Genomic DNA, 22221 nt, shown 5'->3' with positions numbered 1-22221 from the left:
ACTCATTTTGCTTAACATAGTACTCTCTAGCTCCATCTATATTGTTGCAAATGGCAAGATTTCATTCTTTTTTTTTATGGCTGAGTAATATTCTATTGTGTATATACACCACATCTTCCTTACCTGTTCATCAGCTGATGGACATTTGGATTCTTCCCATTGTTTGGCTATTGTAGATAATGCTGCTATAAACATCAGGGTGCATGTATCCCTTCAAATTAGTATTCGTATTTTTGGGGTAAATACCTAGTAGTACAGTTGCTGGGTCATATGGTATTTTTATTTTTAACCTTTTGAGGAACCTCCACACTGTTTTCCAGAGTGGCTGCACCAGTTTGCATTCCCACCAACAGTGTAAGAGGCTTCCTCTTTCTCCACATCCTTCCCAACACCTGTTGTTTCTTGTGTTGTTGATTTTAGCCATTCTGACAGGTGTGAGGTAATATCTCATTGTAGTTTTGATTTGAATTTCTCTGATAATCAGTGATGTTCAGCATCTTGTCATATGTCTGTTGGCCATCTGTATGTGTTCTTTGGGAAAATGTCTATTCCTGTCTTCTGCCCATTTGTTTTGTTGGATTATATTTTTCTGGGTGTTGAGTTTGATAAGTCCTTTATAGATTTTGGATACTAACCCTTTATCAGATATGTCATTTGCAAATATATTCTTCCATTCCAAAGATTGCCTTTTAGTTCTGTTGATTGTTTCCTTCACTGTGCAGAAACTTTTTATTTTGATGTAGTCCTAATAGTTTATGTTTAGTTTTGTTTCCCTTCCCTCAGGAGACATATCTAGAAAGAAGTTGCTAGAGCCAATGTCAAATGAGTTACTGCCTGTGTTCTCTAGGATTTTAATGGCTTCCTATCTCACCTTTAAGTCTTTCATCCATTTTGATTTTATTATTGTTTAGAGTGTAAGAAAGTGGTCCAGTTTCATTCTTCCACATGTTGCTGTCCAGTTCCCAGCACCGTTTGTTGAAGAGACTTTTTTCCATTGGAAATTCTTTCCTGCTTTGTTGGAGATCAATTGACCATATCGTTGTGGGTTCATTTCTGGGTTTTCTGTTCTGTTCTATTGATATGTGTCTATTTTTGTGCCAAAACCATACTGTTTTGGTTACTATAGCTTTGTAATATAACTTGAAGTCCAGAATTGTGATGCCTCACCTTTCCTTATCTTTATTTTTTCAAAAGGTTTATTTATTGGGGCGCCTGGGTGGCACAGCGGTTAAGTGTCTGCCTTCGGCTCAGGGCGTGATTCCGGCGTTAGGGGATCGAGCCCCACATCAGGCTCCTCTGCTGGGAGCCTGCTTCTTCCTCTCCCACTCCCCCTGCTTGTGTTCCCTCTCTCGCTGGCTGTCTCTATCTCTGTCAAATAAATAAATAAAAATCTTTAAAAAAAAAAGATCTTTATAAAAAAAAGGTTTATTTATTTATTTTAGGGAGAAGGAGAGAGAGTGATGGGGGGAGGGGAAGAGGGAGATGGAGAGAGAATCTCAAGCAGACTCCATGCTGAGCAAGGAGCCCAACATGGGGCTCGATCCAGTGACCCCAAGATCACGACCTAAGCCAAAACTAAGAGTCAGACACTCAACTGACTATGCCACCATGTGCCTTCCAGCTTTGCTTTACTTTTTCAACATTGCTTTGTCTGTTTGTGGTCTTTTGTGGTTCCATACAAATTTTAGAACTGTTTGTTCTAGCTCTGTGAAAAATGCTGATGGTATTTTGATAGGGATTGCATTAAATGTGTAGATTGCTTTGGGTAGTATAGATATTTTAACAATATTTGTTCTTCCAATGCATGAGCATGGAATGTTTTTCCATTTCTTTTTGTTATCATCAATTGTTTTCATAAGCATTCTATAGTTTTCAGAGTATAGATCTTTTACCTCTTTAGTTATTCCTAGGTCTCATAGTTTTTGGTGCAATTGTAAATGGGATTGGTCCCTTGATTTCTGTTTCTGTTGCTTCATTACTGGTGTATAGAAATGCAACAGATTTCTGTATGTTGATCTTGCAGCCTACAACTTTTAAAAAAATTGTTATTTATTTAAGTAATCTCTACACCCAATGTGGGGCTCAAACTCATGACCCCGGGGTCAAGAGTCACATGCTCTTCCAACTGAGCCAGCCAGGTACCCCTGTATCCCGGGACTTTACTGATTTTGTGTATCAGTTCTAGGAGCTTTTTGGTGGCTTCTTTCACATTTTCTATATGAAGTATCATGTCACCTGCAAATAGTGAAGTTTGACTTCTTCCTTGCTGATTTGGATGCCTTTTCTTTCTTTTTGTAGTCTGATTGCTGAGGCTAGGACTTCCAATACTATGTAAAATAACAGTGGTGAGAGTTGACATCCCTGTCTGTAGTGGAAAAGCTCTCAGTTTTTCCCCATTAGGATGATATAAGCTGTGAAGTTTTCATATATTTAATATAGGTTGAATACCTAGGAATAAATTTAACAAAAGAAGTGAAAGACTTGTGTATTGAAAAACACAAGACATTAATGAAAGAAATTGAAGAATACACGAATGAATGTAAAGAAATTCTGTACTCGGAGATTAGAAGAATTAATATTATTATAATGTCCATACTACCTAAAGCAATCTACAGATTCAATGCAATCCCTATCAGTATTACAATGGTATTTTTAAGAGAAATAGAACTTTGTATGGAACCACAAAAGACCTTGAATACCCAAAGCATTGTACAAGTGTACTGCATGATCTCACTTTTTACGTGGAATCTAAAAAAACCCAAACCCAACAAGCTCATCGACACGGAGAATAGATTGGTGGTTCCAAGAGTTGAGGGTGGGAGTGGTGGTGGGAGGAATGGGTGGATGAACTGTTTTTGTCTCTTTGGGTTTTTAGTTTAAATAAATTGGAGGGAAATTTTTTAAAAATCCAGCCTCTGAATTAGAAGAGGTCGTTCCCCCTTCTTTGTGTCACGTGCTAGTAGTCCAGGTAGAGCAGCTCCAGGGCCTAGAGGCATAGACCTCCTCCAGGTGCAGGGTCGTTGGTTCTTGGGGGTCCCTTCAGGTCATCACCACAGACAGCAGAAATCGTGTGCCAGCATTTTCTCTGGTTACACTGACTGCCTCTTCTCCCCTGCACTGGTATTTTCTCTTATTCTAATCATTTTGTGCTCATGGTCATCTCGCCTATCTGAATTCCATTTGGAAAGTTCTTTGGAGTGAGTTGACTAGCTTCCATACCCTTCAAGACTAAATAATAATGTAATGATAGCTAACACTTACTGATCATTTTTATGTGCCAGATGGAGTACTTTATTACGTGATTCTCACAGTTCTAAAAACAATGTAATACTATTATTCCTATTTACAGATGAGGAAACTGAAGCATAGAGAAAGGACTTGAAACTGCCTTTAAAAGAGTCCCACGCAGGTGATTATGAGCGAACAGGACCATTCGCTCAGTGAAGTCATTACCTTGTACAAGTGATGCTGGTCAGCATTAAGAAAACAAGGAAGAACAGAACATGAATAGCCCTGTTTCGTTGGAATCACTATATAACTTTAGTTTGAGTAACAAGCCAGGCTCAGAGTTACTCTCAGAAAAGTGGTCTTAAGCCTTCTCTCCATTTTCACCCTCTGGTTATCTCTTTTCAAGTTTTTAAAAAATGAAATACCTACAAAACTTGAACTTCTCATGAGGTCTCTTGGCACCAGAATGTGTAGCTGAGCAGGACCTCTCTGACCCTCAAAAATGTCTTTTTAATGCAAACAATGTTTGTGCTGTTTCCAGATTTACCTACTCCAAAGGGATAAAGAAAGGGGGGGAGGTAAACAGAAGGGGGAATGAAGCATGAGAGACTATGGACTATGAGAAACAAACTGAGGGCTTCAGAGGGGAGGGGGTGGGGGAATGGGATAGGCTGGTGATGGGTAGTAAGGAGGGCATGTATTGCATGGTGCACTGGGTGTTATACACAACTAATGAATCATCGAACTTTACATCAAAAACCAGGGATGTACTGTATGGTGACTAACATAATATAATAAAAATATTATTATAAAAAAAAAGGATTCCAACAATAGGAAGTAGTACCAGGATTTTAGCTTTTTACTACAAAATGCAACACGTCTTTGAAGGGCCCCAAATGCATTGAATGGAGCAGCAAAATCCAGCTTAGGTGTTGGTTCCACACAAAGCCAACAACTCATTTAAGCTTCTAAAAGCCATTCTTGCCAAAGTGAACGATTCACTAGAAATGTTTGGGGAAGGAAAGTGTAAGCAGAGCCCGTGATAAAGAGAGACCCTTTAATCTAAACTGGGCTCTCAGGAGACTCTGCCACATTCCCCTGGACCGTTGAGGCTGGAGGTGGAGGAGAGAAGAGCTCATGTGCCCGTCAGAGTTGGGGGCAGGTGGTCCACCAAAGTCCTTGCTGCTGAGCACCTGCAGCCCAGCTGTCCATCCTCTTTTCATAGTTCCCAGCAGGAAGGTGGTCACTGCTTCATTCATACGTATTCACACAACAAAACAGCCCCCGCTGGAAAGTCTGCTTTGACAGAGCACTTCCTCTGAGGACATTACATTGTCATAGTCCACAGTCACATCTTACTGTGGTTACCATTTCCCCTCTAACCCCTGCAACTTGTAAATATGTGACCTTTATGGCAAAAGGACTTTGCAGAGGTGATTCAGGATCTTGAGATGGAGAGGTGATTCTGGATTACCTGGGTGGGCCCCATGTGATCACAAGGGGAAAGAGAGGGAAGCAGGAGGGTGTCAGGGGAGCAGAGGTTGGAGAGACAGGATTGCTGGCCTGGAAGATGGAAGGGAACCAGGAGCCAACGAATACAGACAGATGCTAAAAGAACAGGCAAGGAAACAGATTTTCTTCTACCGTCTCCACAAGGAACACAAATTCATTCGAACTTTGACTTTAGGTCTTTGGACCTCTAGAACTGTAAGACCATACATGCTGCTGCTTTAAACCACTAGGTCTGTGGTGGTTCGTCGCCGCAGCCGTAGGAGACAAACAGGCCTGTGGACATGTGCACTGTCTGCCCTCATCGTTTACCTTTTGTGAGTTGACTTTGCTCTTCATAGAGTTAGGATGGGGTCTGTTTCCCTACCCTTGACTCTGGGTTGGCCATATAACTTGCTTTGGCCAAAAGAATGAGCTAGAAGTGATGATGTGCCAGTTGTGGGTGTAGGCCTGACGAAACTTTGCTCACCATTGCTCTTCTGTCATGGCCACGACGGAGGCATGCCTAGCCTAGATGACGGTCTGAGGCCAAGGATGGGGAACAGTGGAACAGAGCAACCTCAGGGAGAGTATCCCAACAGACAGAGGCCGCAGCTCGGCCATATCCAACTGAGCCCCACTTCGGTCCGCTGAGACCCTTACTGACCTCTGAACTGTAAAAGTAATTGTTGCTTTAAGCCACTGAATTTGGGGCATTTTGGGATTACACAGCAGTAGCTAAGTGATACAGTGATGGCAACTTGGAAAGCAATGCTCCAGGTGTTTTTTTACACAATCTCCGTGCAATGTTTGCTTCTATTGAGCGTGTGGTCCAGGCCATAAAAATGTAGGCAATTCATTTAGGCTGGTCACAATCCTGCAGTCTCATCATACACAGGCAGTGACCAGGAACAGAGTAATCAAAGGCTTCTCTCCACTCACCCGCCTCCTCCCTCCCGCCACCCCCAGAAAGAACTCACATTGTAGCAGTCTGTAGATCTCCTTTTTATTAGTTTATTGAAATTGTAAAACATAATAAGTTATATATACAAAATTAGACAAAACTATTGACAATTAAGACTTCACTGGCTAGGGCCCATAGCTCTTAGCCTCGGGTGTTCCCTAAATGTTTTTAAGTATAGCAAAATCATGACTGTCTCCATACAAAAGGGCAGGGTGGAAGTCCTTGCTCTGGTCGGTGATAATCATTATGGTCTCATTGATTTGAATTCCATAGTGCAGGCTAAAGTTCATCAAAATAGACTATTCTTGGATTTGTTTCCAAATAAGTAAATGACAAAGGAATGTTTAGCTCTATAAGGACTAGCTGCCTAAAAATGACAGGCTGAGAGTCACTGAAACATGGTGTGATGCTGGCTGGACCTCGGGCCCCATGAAATGAGGCAAAGCTCTGGGCCTGGGAACAGCCACCCCTGCTCCTTCACTGAAAATGTTGTTCTTGGGAAACTGCAGGCTGTCTCCCTGGAATGGCATGCTCATCACAGGTGACACTTGCAGCCTAATTCAGGGGGAGACTCTCATCATCATTATCGCAAAGGAGGAGAAAGGGGCACCGTAAGATTTCAAAGAGGAATTAAAAGGATAATTAAGTTTTGCCATGGAGTATTTAGCTTGCAGGATATACCGAATAGGTTCTGAAAAACAGCAGCAAACAGACACAGCAAACGATGATATTAAATATTCAGGACTCATTATGATCCTATCACAGTATGTTCTACATTCATTGGTGGGAACTTGCTTGTTGGCTCTAAACATATGACTGATTTCCTCCCCCCAAAGCATTTGCTCAGTCATGCGACTTGTAATTTTGAAAACATCGCTTTGGAAGTCAGAGACTGGTTTTAATTTAGTAAAAACCCACAGTCAGATCTGTCATTAGGGAGCTCGGCAGTGAACTCTAAATTAACCCCCTGGTATGATCACTACCCTGTCTCCCCCGCTCTTGGCAACTGCAGGTGTAGTGAGAGAATTTGCCAAGAACAATGTCAGTTTATTACTTTATCTCTAAGCGTATGTCAAACAACTACAGTTCCTGAGTTTTCTGCTTCTAGTCTCATTACTTGATGACTCACGGTGTTCACCTGGATGTGCACCTCGAAGGCCTGGCATTTCCTGCAGCCCTACTTTCCTGTGGCCCCCCTGAACCGTACTTTCCCTGATTACAGAGCCACAGGCTAACCTCTACTTTGCAGAAGAGAAACTGAAACCTGGGAAGGAGAAGAAAACGGCCCAAGTTGGCACAACTAGAACCGGGTGTCTGGATTCCAAGCCCAGGCCCTTCTTGTGCTTGAGGCCCTACCTTCCTTGACTGGTTCAGGAGCTCTCCTGCCACAAGGCTTATCCACAAGTCTCGGACGCTCAGAATCTACAATTATGCATGGCTGAGCTCTCAGGAAGTCACCCTTTCTCTCCATACATACAGCAGGGCACTCATTGCTGTTTGAAGCAGAAACAGGCTGACACATCGTTTAAATGGATTGTGTTCTTGAGCAATGCTGCCCAAAAGGGTCACACCTGACTAAGGATGAGAGTGGAGAGCAATTCACGTGTAATATGAACCACTGGGTCCCAGGCCTGGGACTCATGCAGTAGGTGAAACCGGCCATTTACTGGACACAGGGCTACTTGACTGGACAAACACACACCTTGTGCATCAGTGACAGAGGGCAGACCACAGAGCGAACTCTTCCACTAGTGACTGGAAGGGCAGTAGGAATACAGATGGCCTCAAGAACAGGCCAAGTTATCCCAATGAAGCCACTTAGGACGCTAACAGACAAGTACCGCACCTGACACACTTCAGGAGTGGGACGTCTGCCTTGTGTCGCCATGTCACCAGGCCTTCAAGCTGCTTTCTTCATGAGGCTGCCCTCCTTCATCACCCGTGGGGAGCCATCTCCTACCCTAGAACTTCTATTACATATTCTTAGCATGCCCTCATCCAGATTCTGGAATGTCCTCTAGCAAGGTGGTTTGTAAACACGTCTTCTCTCTCCCTAGGTTGTAACCTCCTCAAAGTCAGGCACCACATTCTCACCTCTGTCGTCCCTACGTTGTTCAGTTCATCTGAGCGTCCAACAGGGTCCCGTGACTGAGTTCACGAATAAATATTCATCCTGCCTGGTGAGGTACCGGTGGGGAGCTGGGAGTATCCCAGCTTTCATCTTTTATCTTTGGTTAGATTGGAAGATGGGCCTCATTTCCTCTTGTTCCCGGGAACAGCCTAAGGGAAAGCCTGGTGACCGCAGAAAAAGCTTCGATTCTTGGCAGTCTGCTGGCAGCACTCATAGCTCCAGAGCCCTTGTCAGATCCTTGGTGCCTCCCAGGGAGGATGGCCAACAGGCAGGCTCCTCAGGACGTCGTGGGTGGCTGGGAGGCCGGGGGCACAAGCCCGGCCCATTCGAGTATGTCCGCACACAAGGACTCCACGGCATCCAGCCGCTCGATCTGCACCAGTTTCGTGAGCAGCTCCGGGATGCTGTAGCCTGCCGTGCTGATGCGGTCGAAGAGCTGCATGCCATCCGTCATGCCCCCAATCTCATCCCTCTTAAGTCCAAAGCTCTCGGCGAGGTGGCGCCACGTTTTCACAACAGCCTTCTCGGAGTTGTATGTGGAGCTGAGCATTCGGCTCGTCTTCTCAAGGCAGTCGAATGGCAGCTCTGTGGGGCTGAGACCTGCAGAGACAAAGGGCCACGGTCAGATATTGCGAATGGCAGTTAACAGAAGCTCAACACCATTAAAATTTATTTTTAAAATGTAAAATAAAATACAGATGCAGAAAACCACACAAAATAAATGCATAGCTTGAGGTGAACTACACCCAGGACTTTGCCAGCCACATGAGAAGCCTCTCCATGTACCCTAACCCCAATAATAGCCCCTCTCCTTCTAGGAAAATAGCCACCACTCTGTTAGAGTAAACCCCTCAAGACCACTGTCAGCAGTCACCAAAGTCTTGAGTATGGGCTACCCTTAGTTGGGTGACCCTGCTTCCCCTCGAGCTGGGCTGAGGAGGGAGTCAAAGGAACAGTATCACATCCCTTTATGGGGATAGCAATCACCTTTATGAAAGGTGCTTTCAAAGACAGCCTGAAGTTAGTGCTACCTGAACCAAGTCACTGCCACCTGATAGTTCTCAGCCTTCCCTGCACATTAGACTCACCTGGGAGCATTTGAAAAAAAAAATCGATATATTTTCACTTTCGGATGATGGAATAAATATGTTTTTCCCTATTCCTCCTTGTAAGTACAGCTAAAAACCCCGGACACTATGTGCAAAGCAAACATAAGGAGACTCTGTGGAGAGAAAAGACAGATTGGTAGGGATCTTGGGAGTAGAGCAATGATACGGTGCTGAGTTCCTTGGTTTCCTTTTGCCTCATTATCCCAGACATGGAGCTGAAGAGTCCAGCAACCCAGAAACACCAATAGCAAACAAAAATAGCCCCAATGGGGGTCTGCTCTCTCTAGCTGAAGCACTAGGGAAAGAGAAGCTCAACAAGAAGAAAACATTTAGATAATAACTGCTTTGTTACAGCCAAAACACAGAGAAAACCATGGCCCTACCCCCACTAAGGCCAGCAAAGGCTGAATGGGAGCTTGGATGTCCACCCACAGTAGGCTGTAATATGCACCAGTTGTCAGGGAAGGCCAGGTTGAGAGGCTGCCCACTCCAGAGATATCAGTGGAGACCACATAGAGAGATTCCCACCCCACCCCAGCCCCCACCAGCAACAAAAAGAAGGCCCTGCTTGGGTGTCAATGAAGGGTGAATGGGAACCTAGGCATCTACCTCCACAGAGGTATCAGAGGAAACCAGCTCTTATATAAATATAAGAGAAGGTTTAAATAAGTCCGGAGTCTCATAACATGACATAAACCTTCCAGTTTCAATAGAAACCCACTCAGCATACCGAAAACTAGGCTGATCTCAAATGTTCTTAATTTTATTTTGAAAATATTTCCCAAAAAGGGTAAAGAATGTGAGGCAAGTCAGCCAAATCCTGTTGCTGCTGATGGCTAGGAAGATCTCAAATGAATGAAAAAAGACAAGACCAAAGATAACAGAGATGTTAGAATTATCAGATAAATATTTTAAGGAAGCCATGATAAAAATGCTTCAACAAATAATTACATACATACTTGAAACAAATGAAAAAATAGAAAGCCTTAGCAAAAGATAGAAAATATAAAAAAGAACCAAGTGGCAATGTTGGAACTGCAAAAAGACAATGATTGAGATTAAAAGGTGAGTAGATATTCTCAATGGCAGAATATATATATATATATAAAATAAACTGAAAAACAGAGTCCCAAGGACCCGTGGGGCTAAAACAAAAGATCTCACATTCATGTCATGGAGGCCTAGGAGGGGAGAGAGAGGGTATGGATGGAAAAGGAAATAATGGCTGAAAACTTCCCAAATTTGGAAAGATACATAAGTCTACAGATTTAAGAAGCTGAGAAAGCTCCAAACAGGGTACACCCAAAGAAATTCACATCAAGACACATCACAAACTTTGAAAACTAAAGACAAAAAAGTCTTGAAAGCAGCAAGAAAAAAAATCAACACCTTAGCTAGAGCAGAAAAGCAATTAGAATGGCAGTGGATTTCTCATCAGAAACTTGGAGACTAGAGGGACATGGCACAGTATTTTCAACTACAGAAAGGAAAGAACTGTCAACTCAGTGTCCCTCATCCAGTGAAAATACCCTTCAAGAATGAGGGGAAATCAAGGCATTCTCAGAATGAAGGAAAACTAAGAATCTGTCACCAAACAGAACTACCTTAAAGGAATGACTAAAAGAAGTCTCTAAACAGAAAGGAAAGGATAAAAGAAGGAACCTTGGAACATCAGAAAAGAGCAAAAATATCGATAAACACAATAGCTTTCCTTTTCCTTTTAGGTTTTCTGAATTATGTTGAAGCAACTGATGTGGTTCTAAATATATGTAGAGGAAATATTTAAGACAACTATAAACAGGAAGGACATAAAAGGAAGTTTTTTATACTTCATTCAAACTAGTAAAAGGATGACCCCAGTGGACTGTGATAAGCTGTATATATATACTGAGAGAGAGATTGAGAGATGAAGAAACTACTAAAATAGCTATGGAAAAAGCTATGTACTCAGAACACAAAATACATGACTCAAAAAAAACCATCAAAATGGATTTCTAAAATATGTTCAAGTGACCCAAAGGAAAGCAGGAAAAAGAAAATAGAGAAAATGAAAAACAGAGACAAAAAAAAGTAAACAAAAAATAAAATAGCAATCTTAAATGCTAACATATCAATAGCTACATTAAATGTAAATGATTTAAATATCAGTTAAAAAAAACAGGGCTTGGCAGAATGGACCAAAAAAAAAAAAAAAGGCCCAATTATATGCTATCTATAAGAAGCTAATTCCAATATGATGCAGGCAGGTTGAAAGTACAAGAATGGAAAAGCATATACCATGTAAACGCTAATGAAAGGAAAGCAGAAGTGGCTATTACATCAGACAGAGTAGACTTCAGAATAAAGGAAATTACCAGAGACAGAGGAACATTATTTAATGATAAAAGGGTCAATCCACTGTGAAGACATAGCAATCCTAAGTCTATATGCATCAAACAACAGAGCTCCAAAATATGTGACGGAAAAACTGAAGAACTGAAAGGAGAAATAGACAAAGTCACAATTACAGTTGGAGACTTCAACAACTTTCCCTCAGTAACTGATAGAACAATTGCTTGAAAATCAGCAAGAATATAGAACTCAACATCACCATCAACCAACAAAATCCAATCAACATTTATAGAATACTCCATACAACAATAACAGAACACACATTCTTTTCAAATGTAGGCCTCAAGTCTCAAGAAAAGAAAGAAAATAATCGAAACTGTATACAGAGTGTATTTGCCTACCACAATGGAATTAAACTATAAGTCAAAAACAAAGATAACAGGAAAATCTTCACACACTTGGGAACTAAACAACTCTCTCTCTCTCCTCTTTTTTTTTTTTTTTTTGGCAGGGATTAAATTTGGTTTATTGCATTTATTTCTCCATGAAGTTAATGCATTTAAAGACGGTTTATTTTTCAAATGGAGAGACATTGTTTTCAGAGACGTTTATTAGATTCCTGCCTATTCTCTTGACATTTCTTTAGAAGAAAATTGTATATAGGGCTGGAGGGAGAAAATATGTGTGTGTCCTATTCTTTCTGGGAGGTTCCAGAACCAAAGGTTGTTGGTACTTCCCACGCAGGGAAGAGTGACCAGCAGTCACTTCCTGCTCTGTGTCCTGCCTCCTGCAATGAGGAAAGCCACTGGCACTGGGAATAACTCCACAGTGCTGGCCTTTCACTGCATTCTGGTGGCTCCACTATTCAGCAGGTGTCTGTCTTGCACCACTGTTAATGCATTTGGTATGGGATGAGGACTAAACAACACACTTCCAAATAATCCATGGGTCAAAGAGGAAATCTCAGAGGAAATCTTTTAAATGAAGTAAATGAAAATACAACATATCAGAGTTTGTAGAACAGCTAAAGCAATACTGAGAGGGATATTTATATCACCAATACATACATTACAAAAGAGGAAAAATCTCAAATCTGTCATCTAAGCTTCCATCTCAAGCATCTAGGAAAAGATAACAAAATAAACCCAAAGTAAACAGGAGGAAGGATATCGTAAAGAGCAGTAATCAATAAAATTGAAAAAGGTAAAACAAGAGAGAGAAACATGAAAAGAGCCAGTTCTTTGTCAATAAAATGGATAAATGTAAGATAGATAAAGAAAAAATGAAGAAAGAAGACACAAAATACCAATATTAAGCAATGAAGAAGATATCATTACAGACCCTTCAGACATTAAAAAAAAAGGGGGTGGCACCTGGGTGGCTCAGTCAGTTAAGCATCTGCTTTTGACTCAGGTCATGATCCCAGGATCCTGGGATCGAGCTCCATGTCGGGCTCCCTGCTCAGCAGGGGAGTCTGCTTCTCCCTCTTCCTCTCCCTCTGCCCCTGCTCGGGTACTCTCTCTCTCTCATGCTCACTCTCTCAAATAAATAAATAAAATCTTTTCTAAAAATTTTAAAAAAAGAATTTACAAGCAACTCTACACACATAAATTGGACAACTTAGATGAAATAGGATGATTCCTTAAAAAGCATGAATGCAACTCACTCAGTATGAAATAGATCATTTGAATAACCTTATAACTATTAAGGAAATGTAATTTGTAATTTAAAATTCTCCCAAAAGAAAACAAACATTCGTGTCCAAGAGGCAGAGAAGACCCCTCCCAAGCTCAACCACGACAAACCTACGCCACGTCATGTCATAGTACAATTCGCAAATATTAGATCCAAGGATACAGTATTGAAAGCGGCCAGGGCAAAGAAATTTCTCACCTACCAAGGCAAAGGCATCAGAATTATGTCAGACCTGTCTACACAGACCTGGAATGAGAGAAAGGGTTGGGGGAGCATTTTTAAAGCTCTTTCAGAGAAAAACATGCAGCCAAGGATCCTTTATCCAGCAAGGCTGTCATTCAGAATGGATGGAGAAATAAAGACATTTCAGAATCGACAGTCACTAACCAATTTTGTAACCGCAAAACCAGCCCTACAGGAGGTATTACGGGGGGTTCTATAAAAGTAAAAAGGCCCCAAGAGTGATACAGAACAGAAAGTCACAGCCAATACAAACAAAGACTTTACTGACAACATGGCAGCATTAAAAGCATATCTCTCAGTACTCGTCTTAACATTAATGGTTTAAATTCTTGCTTAAACGCCACAGGGTTGCAGATTGGATAAAAAGAAATGACCCATCCATTTGCTGTCTACAAGAGACTCATTTCGAACCCAAAGATGCATTCAGACTGAGAGTAAGGGGATGGAGTACCATCTTTCAAGCAAATGGACCTCAAAAGAAAGCTGGGGTAGCAATTCTCATATCAGATAAACTGGATTTTAAACTACAGACTATAGTTAGAGACACAGAAGGGCACTATATTATTCTTAAAGGAAGTATTCAACAAGTGGATATGACAATTATAAATATATATGCCCCCAACAGGGGAGCAGCAAGATACACAAGCCAACTCTTAACCAGAATAAAGAGACATATAAATAAAAATACATTAATAGTAGGGGACCTCAACACTCCACTCTCAGAAATAGACAGAACACCCTGGCAAAAACTAAGCAAAGAATCAAAGGCTTTGAATGCCATACTCGACGAGTTGGACCTCATAGATATATATAGAACACTACACCGCAGAACAAAAGAATACTCATTCTATTCTAATGCCCATGGAACATTCTCAAGAATAGACCATGTTCTGGGACACAAAACAGGTCTCAGCCGATACCAAAAGATTGAAATTATCCCCTGCATATTCTCAGACCACAACGCTCTGAAATTGGAACTCAACCACAAGGAAAAATTTGGAAGAAACTCAAACACTTGGAGACTAAGAACCATCCTGCTCAGGAATGACTTGATAAACCAGGAAATCAAAAATCAAATTAAACAATTTATGGAGACCAATGAGAATGAAAAAACAACAGTCCAAAACCTATGGGATACTGCAAAGGCAGTCCTAAGGGGGAAATACATAGCCATCCAAGCCTCACTCAAAAGAATAGAAAAATCTAAAATGCAGTTTTTATATTCTCACCTCAAGAAGCTGGAACAGCAACAGAGGGACAGGCCTAATCCACGCACGAGGAAGCAGTTGACCAAAATTAGAGCTGAAATCAATCAAGCAGAAACCAGAAGTACAGTAGAGCAGATCAACAGGACTAGAAGCTGGTTCTTGGAGAGAATCAATAAAATTGACAGACCACTGGCAAGACTTATCCAAAAGAAAAGAGAAAGGACCCAGATTATTAAAATTATGAATGAAAAAGGAGAGGTCACGACGAACACCATTGAAATTGGAAGGATTATTAGAAATTTTTATCAACAGCTATATGCCAATAAACTAAGCAATCCGGAAGAGATGGAATCCTTCCTGGAAACCTATTAACTACCAAGATTGAAACCGGAAGAAATTGATTCCTTAAACAGGCCAATTAATTATGAAGAAATTGAGTCAGTGATAAACAACCTTCCAAATAACAAAACTCCAGGCCCGGACGGTTTTCCTGGGGAATTCTACCAAACATTCAAAGAAGAAATAATACCTATTCTCCTAAAGCTATTTCAAAAAATAGAAACAGAAGGAAAGCTACCAAACTCATTCTATGAGGCCAATATTACCTTGATCCCCAAACCAGGCAAAGACCCCCTCAAAAAGGAGAATGACAGACCGATTTCCCTAATGAATATGGACGCCAAAATCCTCAACAAGGTACTTGCTAATAGAATCCAACAGTTCATTAAAAGGATTATCCACCACGATCAAGTGGGATTCATACCTGGGATGCAAGCGTGGTTCAATATTCGCAAATCAATCAGTGTGATACATCATATCAACAAGAAAAGACTCAGGAACCATATGATCCTCTCAATCGATGCCGAAAAAGCATTTGACAAAATACAGCATCCTTTCCTGATTAAAACCCTTCAGAGTGTAGGAATAGAAGGTACATTTCTCAATCTCATAAAAGCCATCTATGAAAAGCCTACTGCAAATATTATTCTCAATGGGGAAAAGCTGGAAGCCTTTCCCTTAAGATCAGGAACACGACAAGGATGCCCACTCTCGCCACTATTATTCAACATAGTACTAGAAGTCCTTGCAACAGCAATCAGACGACAAAAAGGGATCAAAGGTATTCAAATCGGCAAAGAAGAAGTCAAAATGTCTCTCTTCGCAGATGACATGATACTCTATATGGAAAACCCAAAAGAAGCCACTCCCAAACTATTAGAAGTTATAGAGCAATTCAGTAACGTGGCGGGATACAAAATCAATGCTCAGAAATCAGTTGCATTTCTGTACACAAATAACGAGAATGAAGAAAGAGAAATTAGGGAATCCATCCCATTTACAATAGCACCAAAAACCATACGTTACCTTGGAATTAACTTAACCAGAGACGTAAAGGACCTTTATTCTAGAAACTATAAATCACTCTTAAAAGACATTGAGGAAGACATAAAAAGATGGAAAGATATTCCATGCTCATGGATCGGAAGAATTAACATAGTTAAAATGTCCATGCTACCCAGAGCAATCTACACTTTCAATGCTATCCTGATCAAAATACCGAGGACATTTTTCAAAGAACTGGAACAAATAGTCCTTAAATTTGTATGGAAACAGAAAAGACCCCGAATCTCCAAGGAACTGTTGAAAAGGAGAAACAAAGCTGGGGGCATCACAATGCCGGATTTCGAGCTGTACTACAAAGCTGTGATCACAAAGACAGCATGGTACTGGCACAAAAACAGACACATAGACCAATGGAACAGAATAGAGAGCCCAGAAATGGACCCTCAGCTCTTTGGGCAACTAATATTTGATAAAGCAGGAAAAAACATCCGGTGGGAAAAAGACAGTCTCTTCAATAAATGGTGCTGGGAAAATTGGACAGCTACATGCAAAAGAATGAAACTTGACCACTCTCTCACACCATACACAAAAATAAACTCCAAATGGATGAAAGACCTCGATGTGAGACAGGAATCCATCAAAATTCTAGAGGAGAACATAGGCAGCAACCTCTACGACATCGGCCAAAGCAACCTTTTTCATGATACATCCCCAAAGGCAAGAGAAACAAAAGATAAAATGAATTTATGGGACTTCATCAAGATTAAAAGTTTCTGCACAGCCAAGGAAACAGTCAGAAAAACTAAGAGGCAGCCCACGGAATGGGAGAAGATATTTGCAAATGACAGATAAAGGACTAGTATCCAAGATCTACAAAGAACTTCTCAAACTCAATACACGAGAAACAAATAAACAAATCAAAAAATGGGCAGAAGATATGAACAGACACTTTTCCAATGAAGACATACAAATGGCTAACAGACACATGAAAAAATGTTCAAAATCATTAGCCATCAAGGAAATTCAAATCAAAACCACACTGAGATACCACCTTACGCCAGTTAGAATGGCAAAAATAGACAAGGCAAGAAACAACAATTGTTGGAGAGGATGTGGAGAAAGGGGATCCCTCCTACATTGTTGGTGGGAATGCAAGTTGGTACAGCCACTCTGGAAAACAGTGTGGAGGTCCCTTAAAAAGTTAAAAATTGAGCTACCCTATGATCCAGCCATTGCACTACTGGGTGTTTACCCCAAAGATACAGACGTAGTGAAGAGAAGGGCCATATGCACCCCAATGTTCATAGCAGCAATGTCCACAATAGCTAAATCGTGGAAGGAGCCGAGATGCCCTGCAACAGATGACTGGATTAAGAAGTTGTGGTCCATATATACAATGGAATATTACTCAGCAATCAGAAAGAATGAGTTCTCAACATTTGCTACAACATGGACGGCACTGGAGGAGATAATGCTTAGTGAAATAAGTCAAGCAGAGAAAGACAACTATCATATGATTTCTCTCATCTATGGAACATAAGAACTAGAATGATCAGTAGGGGAAGAAAGGGATAAAGAAAGGGGGGGTAATCAGAAGGGGGAATGAAACATGAGAGACTATGGACTATGAGAAACAAACTGAGGGCTACAGAGGGGAGGGGGGTGGGGGAATGGGATAGACCGGTGATGGGTAGTAAGGAGGACACATATTGCATGGTGCACTGGGTGTTATACACAACTAATGAATCATCGAGCCTTACATCGAAAACCGGGGATGTACTGTATGGTGACTAACATAATATAATAAAAAATCATTATAAAAAAAAGAAATAAAATAAATAAAATAAAATTCTCCCAAAAGAAATCTCCAGGCTACACAGTTTCATTGGAGAACTCTACCAAACATACAAAGAAGAATTAACACATTCTATATAATCTCTTCTGGAATATAGAAAAGGAGGAAACACTTCCCAATTTATTCTGTGAAGCCAGTATTAGCCTGATACCAAAACCAGATCAGAACAGTACAAAAAGAGAAATTACACACCAATATCCCTCATTAATATAGATTTAAAAAATCCTTAACAAAATATTACTAAATAGAATTCAATAATATATAAAAAGAATTATATACTATGACAAATGGACTTATTCCAGGGTTGTGAGGCTGGTTCAGTATTCAAAAATCAACGTAATCTATCCACAAAATTAATGTAAATCATTTACAAAAACCCTAGAACCAACATTATACTTAATGGTGAAAAGCATGCTTTCCCTTTAAGATCAGGAACAAGGAAAGGATTTCTGTTCTTATTACTCTTATTCAATATAATGCTGGAAGTTATAGCCAGTGCAATAAGGCAAGAAAAGGCATATAGATTGGGAAGGAAGAAATAAAAGTGTCCCCATCTGCAGACGTGATTATCTATGTAGAAAATCTCAAGGAATCTATAAGAAAACTCTTGAGACTTTGTGAGTTCAGCAAGTCATAGGATACAAGGTAAACCTACAAAAATCAATTGCATTTCCATATATTAGCAATTAATATGTGGACACTGAAATTAAAATAAAATCTCACTTACAATCATTTAAAAAATAAATGAAATTCCTAGATATAAATCTAGGAAAATATGTATAGGAATTGTATTCTAGAAACTACATAACGCTAATGGGAAAAGTTGAAGAAAATCTAAATGAATGAAGAGACATACCATTTTCATGGATTAGAAAACTCTACATAGTAAAGATGTCAAATCTCCCCAAACTTTGGTATACAGGTTTGATGTAATTCCTATCAAAATCCCCAGCAAGATATTTTGTAGCTATAGGGACAATTATTCTAAAATTTATATGGAAGGGCAAAGGAACTAGCATGAGCTAGACCAATTTGGAACAGAAAGAAGAAAGTGGGAGCAAACAGACTGTCTGATTTCAAGGCTTGTTGTACAGCTAATGTGGCACTGGCAGAGGAGCTGAGACCCAGATCAGCGCAACAGAACAGAGAACCCAGAAAATAGAGCCACACAAGTATGCCCAAGCTGGTTTTTGACAAAAGTGTGAAAGCAATTCAATGGATAAAAGATAGCTCTTCCCAACAAATGGTGCTGGGGCTACTGGACGTCTACAGGGAAGAACAAAAAAACAAAACACCTCAACCTAAGTCTCACATCTTTTATAAAAATTAACTCCAACTAATCATGGACTCAAATGCCAAAATGATAAAACTTTTTAGAAAACAATCACAAGAGAAAATCTTTGTGATCTAAGGCTAGGCAAAGAGATCTTAGCCTTGATACCAAAAACACAATCTGTAAAAGTAAAACTTGATACATTTAACTCCTCAAAATTTCACCTCTCTGTGTAAGACCCTATTAAGAGAATGGAAAGACAACCTACACAGTGGAGAAAATATCTTCAAATCTCATATCCTTCAAAGGACTAGTATTCAAAACTCAACAGCAAAAAATCCCCGCAGTCCAGTTGGAAAATGGGCAAAAGACACAGAGAAACATTTTACTGAAGAGGGCATAGACACGGCAATGAGCTCATGAAAAGATGCTGCATTAGGAAATGCAAATTAAAACCACCATGAGATATGAGAACATAACTATCAGAATGACTAAAATAAAAAACAGCAACACCAGCAAATGCTCACTTATTGCCAGTGGGGATGGACACGGTACTGGCATTTTGGAAAAGTTTAGCATTTTTTTAAAAAAAAAGATTTATTTATTTATTTTAGAGAGTGAGAGAGAGAGAGCACTAGTGGGAGGGGCAGAGGGAGAAGGAGAGAGAATCTTAAGCAGACGCCGTGCTGTGCCAAGTTCGGAGCTCAGGGCGGGGATCGACCCCACGACCCTGAGATCACGACCTGAGCCAAAATCAAGAGTTGGACGCTCAACCCACTGGGTCACCCAGGCCCCTAGGCAGTTTTTTAAAGCACTAAACATGCAACTACCATACAACCCAACAACTTCACTCCTGGACATTTATCCCAGAGAAATGATGGCTTATGTTCACATAAAAACCTATTCACGGCTCCTTATAGTGGCTTTATTCTTCCTAGCCCCAAACTGGAAACAACCAAGATGTTCTTAAACGGATGAGTGCTTCGACCAGTTGTGATTTGTCCATGATGTGGGCAGGTACTCAGGGGTATGAGGAAAAATCTACGACACACACAACAACCTTCATGAATCTCCAGGGAATTATGTGGAGGAAAAGGGCCTTTGGCAAGAGGTTACATGGTGCATGAGTTCGCTTAAGGTTCATGAAATGACAAAACTGTAGAAACGAAGAATGAATTAGTGGCTGACGGCGGCGAAGGAGAAGCAGGGTTGGGGGAGTATCCAGAGGGACCTTTGTGGTGAAGGAAATGGGCTCTGTCTTCAGGTACAGAAGACAATGACAATCAATGACCTGATTGTGACTTTCAGAGATGGTTCAGCAAGATGGTCTCATTGGGTGGCACTGAGTAAGGTCCAGAGGAACTCTGTATCGTGTCCTACCACTGCATGTGAATCTGCAGTGATCTCAGAATTACAAGTTTAATTAAAAACAAACAAAAGAAATTGATGCCGGAGACTCACCCCAGCCAAATTAAATCAGGATCTTGGGGCATTTGGGGGTGGGCTGGGCAGAGAGGAGACAGTGGAAGACTCTGGGTGGGTATATACTGTTCCCCTAGGGCTGGGCACTGCTGGGCTAAGGTTCTGCGCCTTGGCGATGTGAGCGTCCCCGAGGTTTGATAAGCACACCGCACACCCCAGGCTGTGAGAGGGTGGCCAGGTACATGGGGCTCACAGTCTCACTGCAGAGGCTCCTCTTTCCTGTGGGGTTCCCGAAATTAATTTGAAAACCACTGTCCCAGGAGTATGGGCTCTAAAGGCCAAGACATCTTTTGGAACAGAGAAGAGCTTTCCAGGATGATGGAATGCAAATCTCTCCACGAGGCAGCCATGCCAGGCTTATCAGACGTGGGGCATGTGTATTTATGGAGGGATGCTGCGTTTCAACAGGCAGCCAAGTCGAGTTCTTGGCCCCTGGAAGTTATTTCTGGCCAAAGGAGAACTCATCCAGTAGGCCTGCCCTGGGCTCGGTGTGCTGGGCTCCACCTATGCGGAGAAATGAGAGTTCCCCAGGCTCCGCTCCTCCTGCCTGGGGCAGACCCAGAAGTCCAAGGAGGGACGCCAGTGAGACCAGGACCGAGTGGCCTGATGAAGCTGGGAACATTCCCTAACCTCAGTGATGAAGGGTTTTGTCGCCTGGGTGAATACAAAGGTAAGTTAGAGCCTAGATTTGGAAGAAATGGGGACTGTGGATTCTGGTTTCAGGTTGAAATGCTTATATACCTAGTCCTGCTGCCCATACCCAGAGTGTAGTTGTGAGGCAGTCTGACTCTGCTTGCTCGGGAAACATCTTCGAGGCGGGGGACCAGTACCCAGGGAAAGGGCAAGGCCAGCTAATGACTACGTAAGTGACTGAAAACACTAGTGCGGTGACAGCATCTGGAGGACCCTGAAGGACCCTGGCTCCTTCCGCTACTGTTCTCCACGGTCCCCCAGGGAGGCTCTGCCCTGGGGCTGGCTGGGTGTCATCTTCTTGTCCTGTGAGGGAAAGCACCTTGGGGAGTGCCAGGGAAAAGGCCTTAAATAGTTCGGTGCCAAATTCCACGTCCCTCCACACCTGAAGTGGGTTCGCCAGCCTCTGGGATGAGGAACACGACAAGCTGGGGTGGGCGGCCTTTCTTGGCCCCCATGGGGCCTTGGGACTCTTGCCAGAGGCCCCTCCTCCATGTTGACGGTGGGGGCAAGATCCTTGGGGAACTCTGGGGTGCGTGTCTCCAGCGTGTCCATGCTTACCTTCAACGACTCCACACACATTGGCATACACATCCAGTATCTTTTTCCTCCGACTTTGAATCTACGGGAAACGTTAAGAGAATGTTAATTTTCCGAACAAGAGAAAGTGGTAGCCCACAAAAATGCAAATTCTCCATCCCAGTGTTGGCAGCTGCTGTCCCCTGACTTAGAGTCAGAAATGCTGAATGGCGCCCTCACGTGACCATCTCATCAGGAAGTCACAGGGAGAAAGCCTTTTCTTCGGGTCTCCAACTCAAGCCCCTTCCCTGTTCACAGAGGTGGGGGCTGCTGTTTATTCTCCACTGGACATTCAGGCTCACAAGACACCTGGCATCAGTCTGTGTGCGGGGTGAGTGGTGGGGACCCCAGCTGGCCACTAGGGGCCTGAGAAGCCTTGGCTGTGTCTGCGGCAATCCCCAGACTCTTCTCCCAGAGCACACAGCTCCAGGTTAGGACATGAGGCCTGTGCTGCATTGGTGCAGAAGGGGTCCTGGCTGAAAGGTCCCACGCCCCCAAGGGAGCCAATACCTCTCAGAACAACTCCAGAGGCCTCCAGGGTCCCTGCAAGGGATGGGTGCCATCACAGCTGTCCCTGAACTCAGGGCAGCCCAGAGCGTGG

At 42.0% G+C, this 22221-nt stretch overlaps 2 protein-coding genes across 5 annotated transcripts in view; one reads left to right on the top strand and one right to left on the bottom strand.

Annotated features, from left to right (window-relative positions):
* Positions 1-3769, top strand: part of CCDC138 (coiled-coil domain containing 138) — a 188544-nt gene extending 184775 nt beyond the window's left edge. Inside the window, exon 14 of the mRNA XM_057309185.1 lies at positions 3350-3769. Coding sequence (XP_057165168.1) covers positions 3350-3369 — 20 coding nt within the window. The 3' untranslated portion in view covers positions 3370-3769. The remainder of the gene's footprint in view (positions 1-3349) is intronic.
* A 1950-nt stretch (positions 3770-5719) lies between these two features.
* The window catches only part of EDAR (ectodysplasin A receptor), a 96341-nt gene continuing 79839 nt past the window's right edge, over positions 5720-22221 (bottom strand). For all 4 annotated transcript variants that reach the window (XM_057309279.1, XM_026516135.4, XM_057309278.1 and 1 more), the window contains exons 12-13: positions 21603-21663; positions 5720-8411 (exon numbers count right to left, since the gene is read on the bottom strand). In XM_057309279.1, the coding sequence (XP_057165262.1) occupies positions 8089-8411; positions 21603-21663 (384 nt within the window). In that variant the 3' untranslated portion in view covers positions 5720-8088. The remainder of the gene's footprint in view (positions 8412-21602; positions 21664-22221) is intronic.

This window comes from Ursus arctos, unplaced genomic scaffold (genome assembly GCF_023065955.2).
Source record: "Ursus arctos isolate Adak ecotype North America unplaced genomic scaffold, UrsArc2.0 scaffold_8, whole genome shotgun sequence".
Classification (NCBI taxonomy): domain Eukaryota; kingdom Metazoa; phylum Chordata; class Mammalia; order Carnivora; family Ursidae; genus Ursus; species Ursus arctos.
Note: the sequence above shows the minus strand (reverse complement) of the source record. Positions and strands in the feature narration are given on the sequence as shown.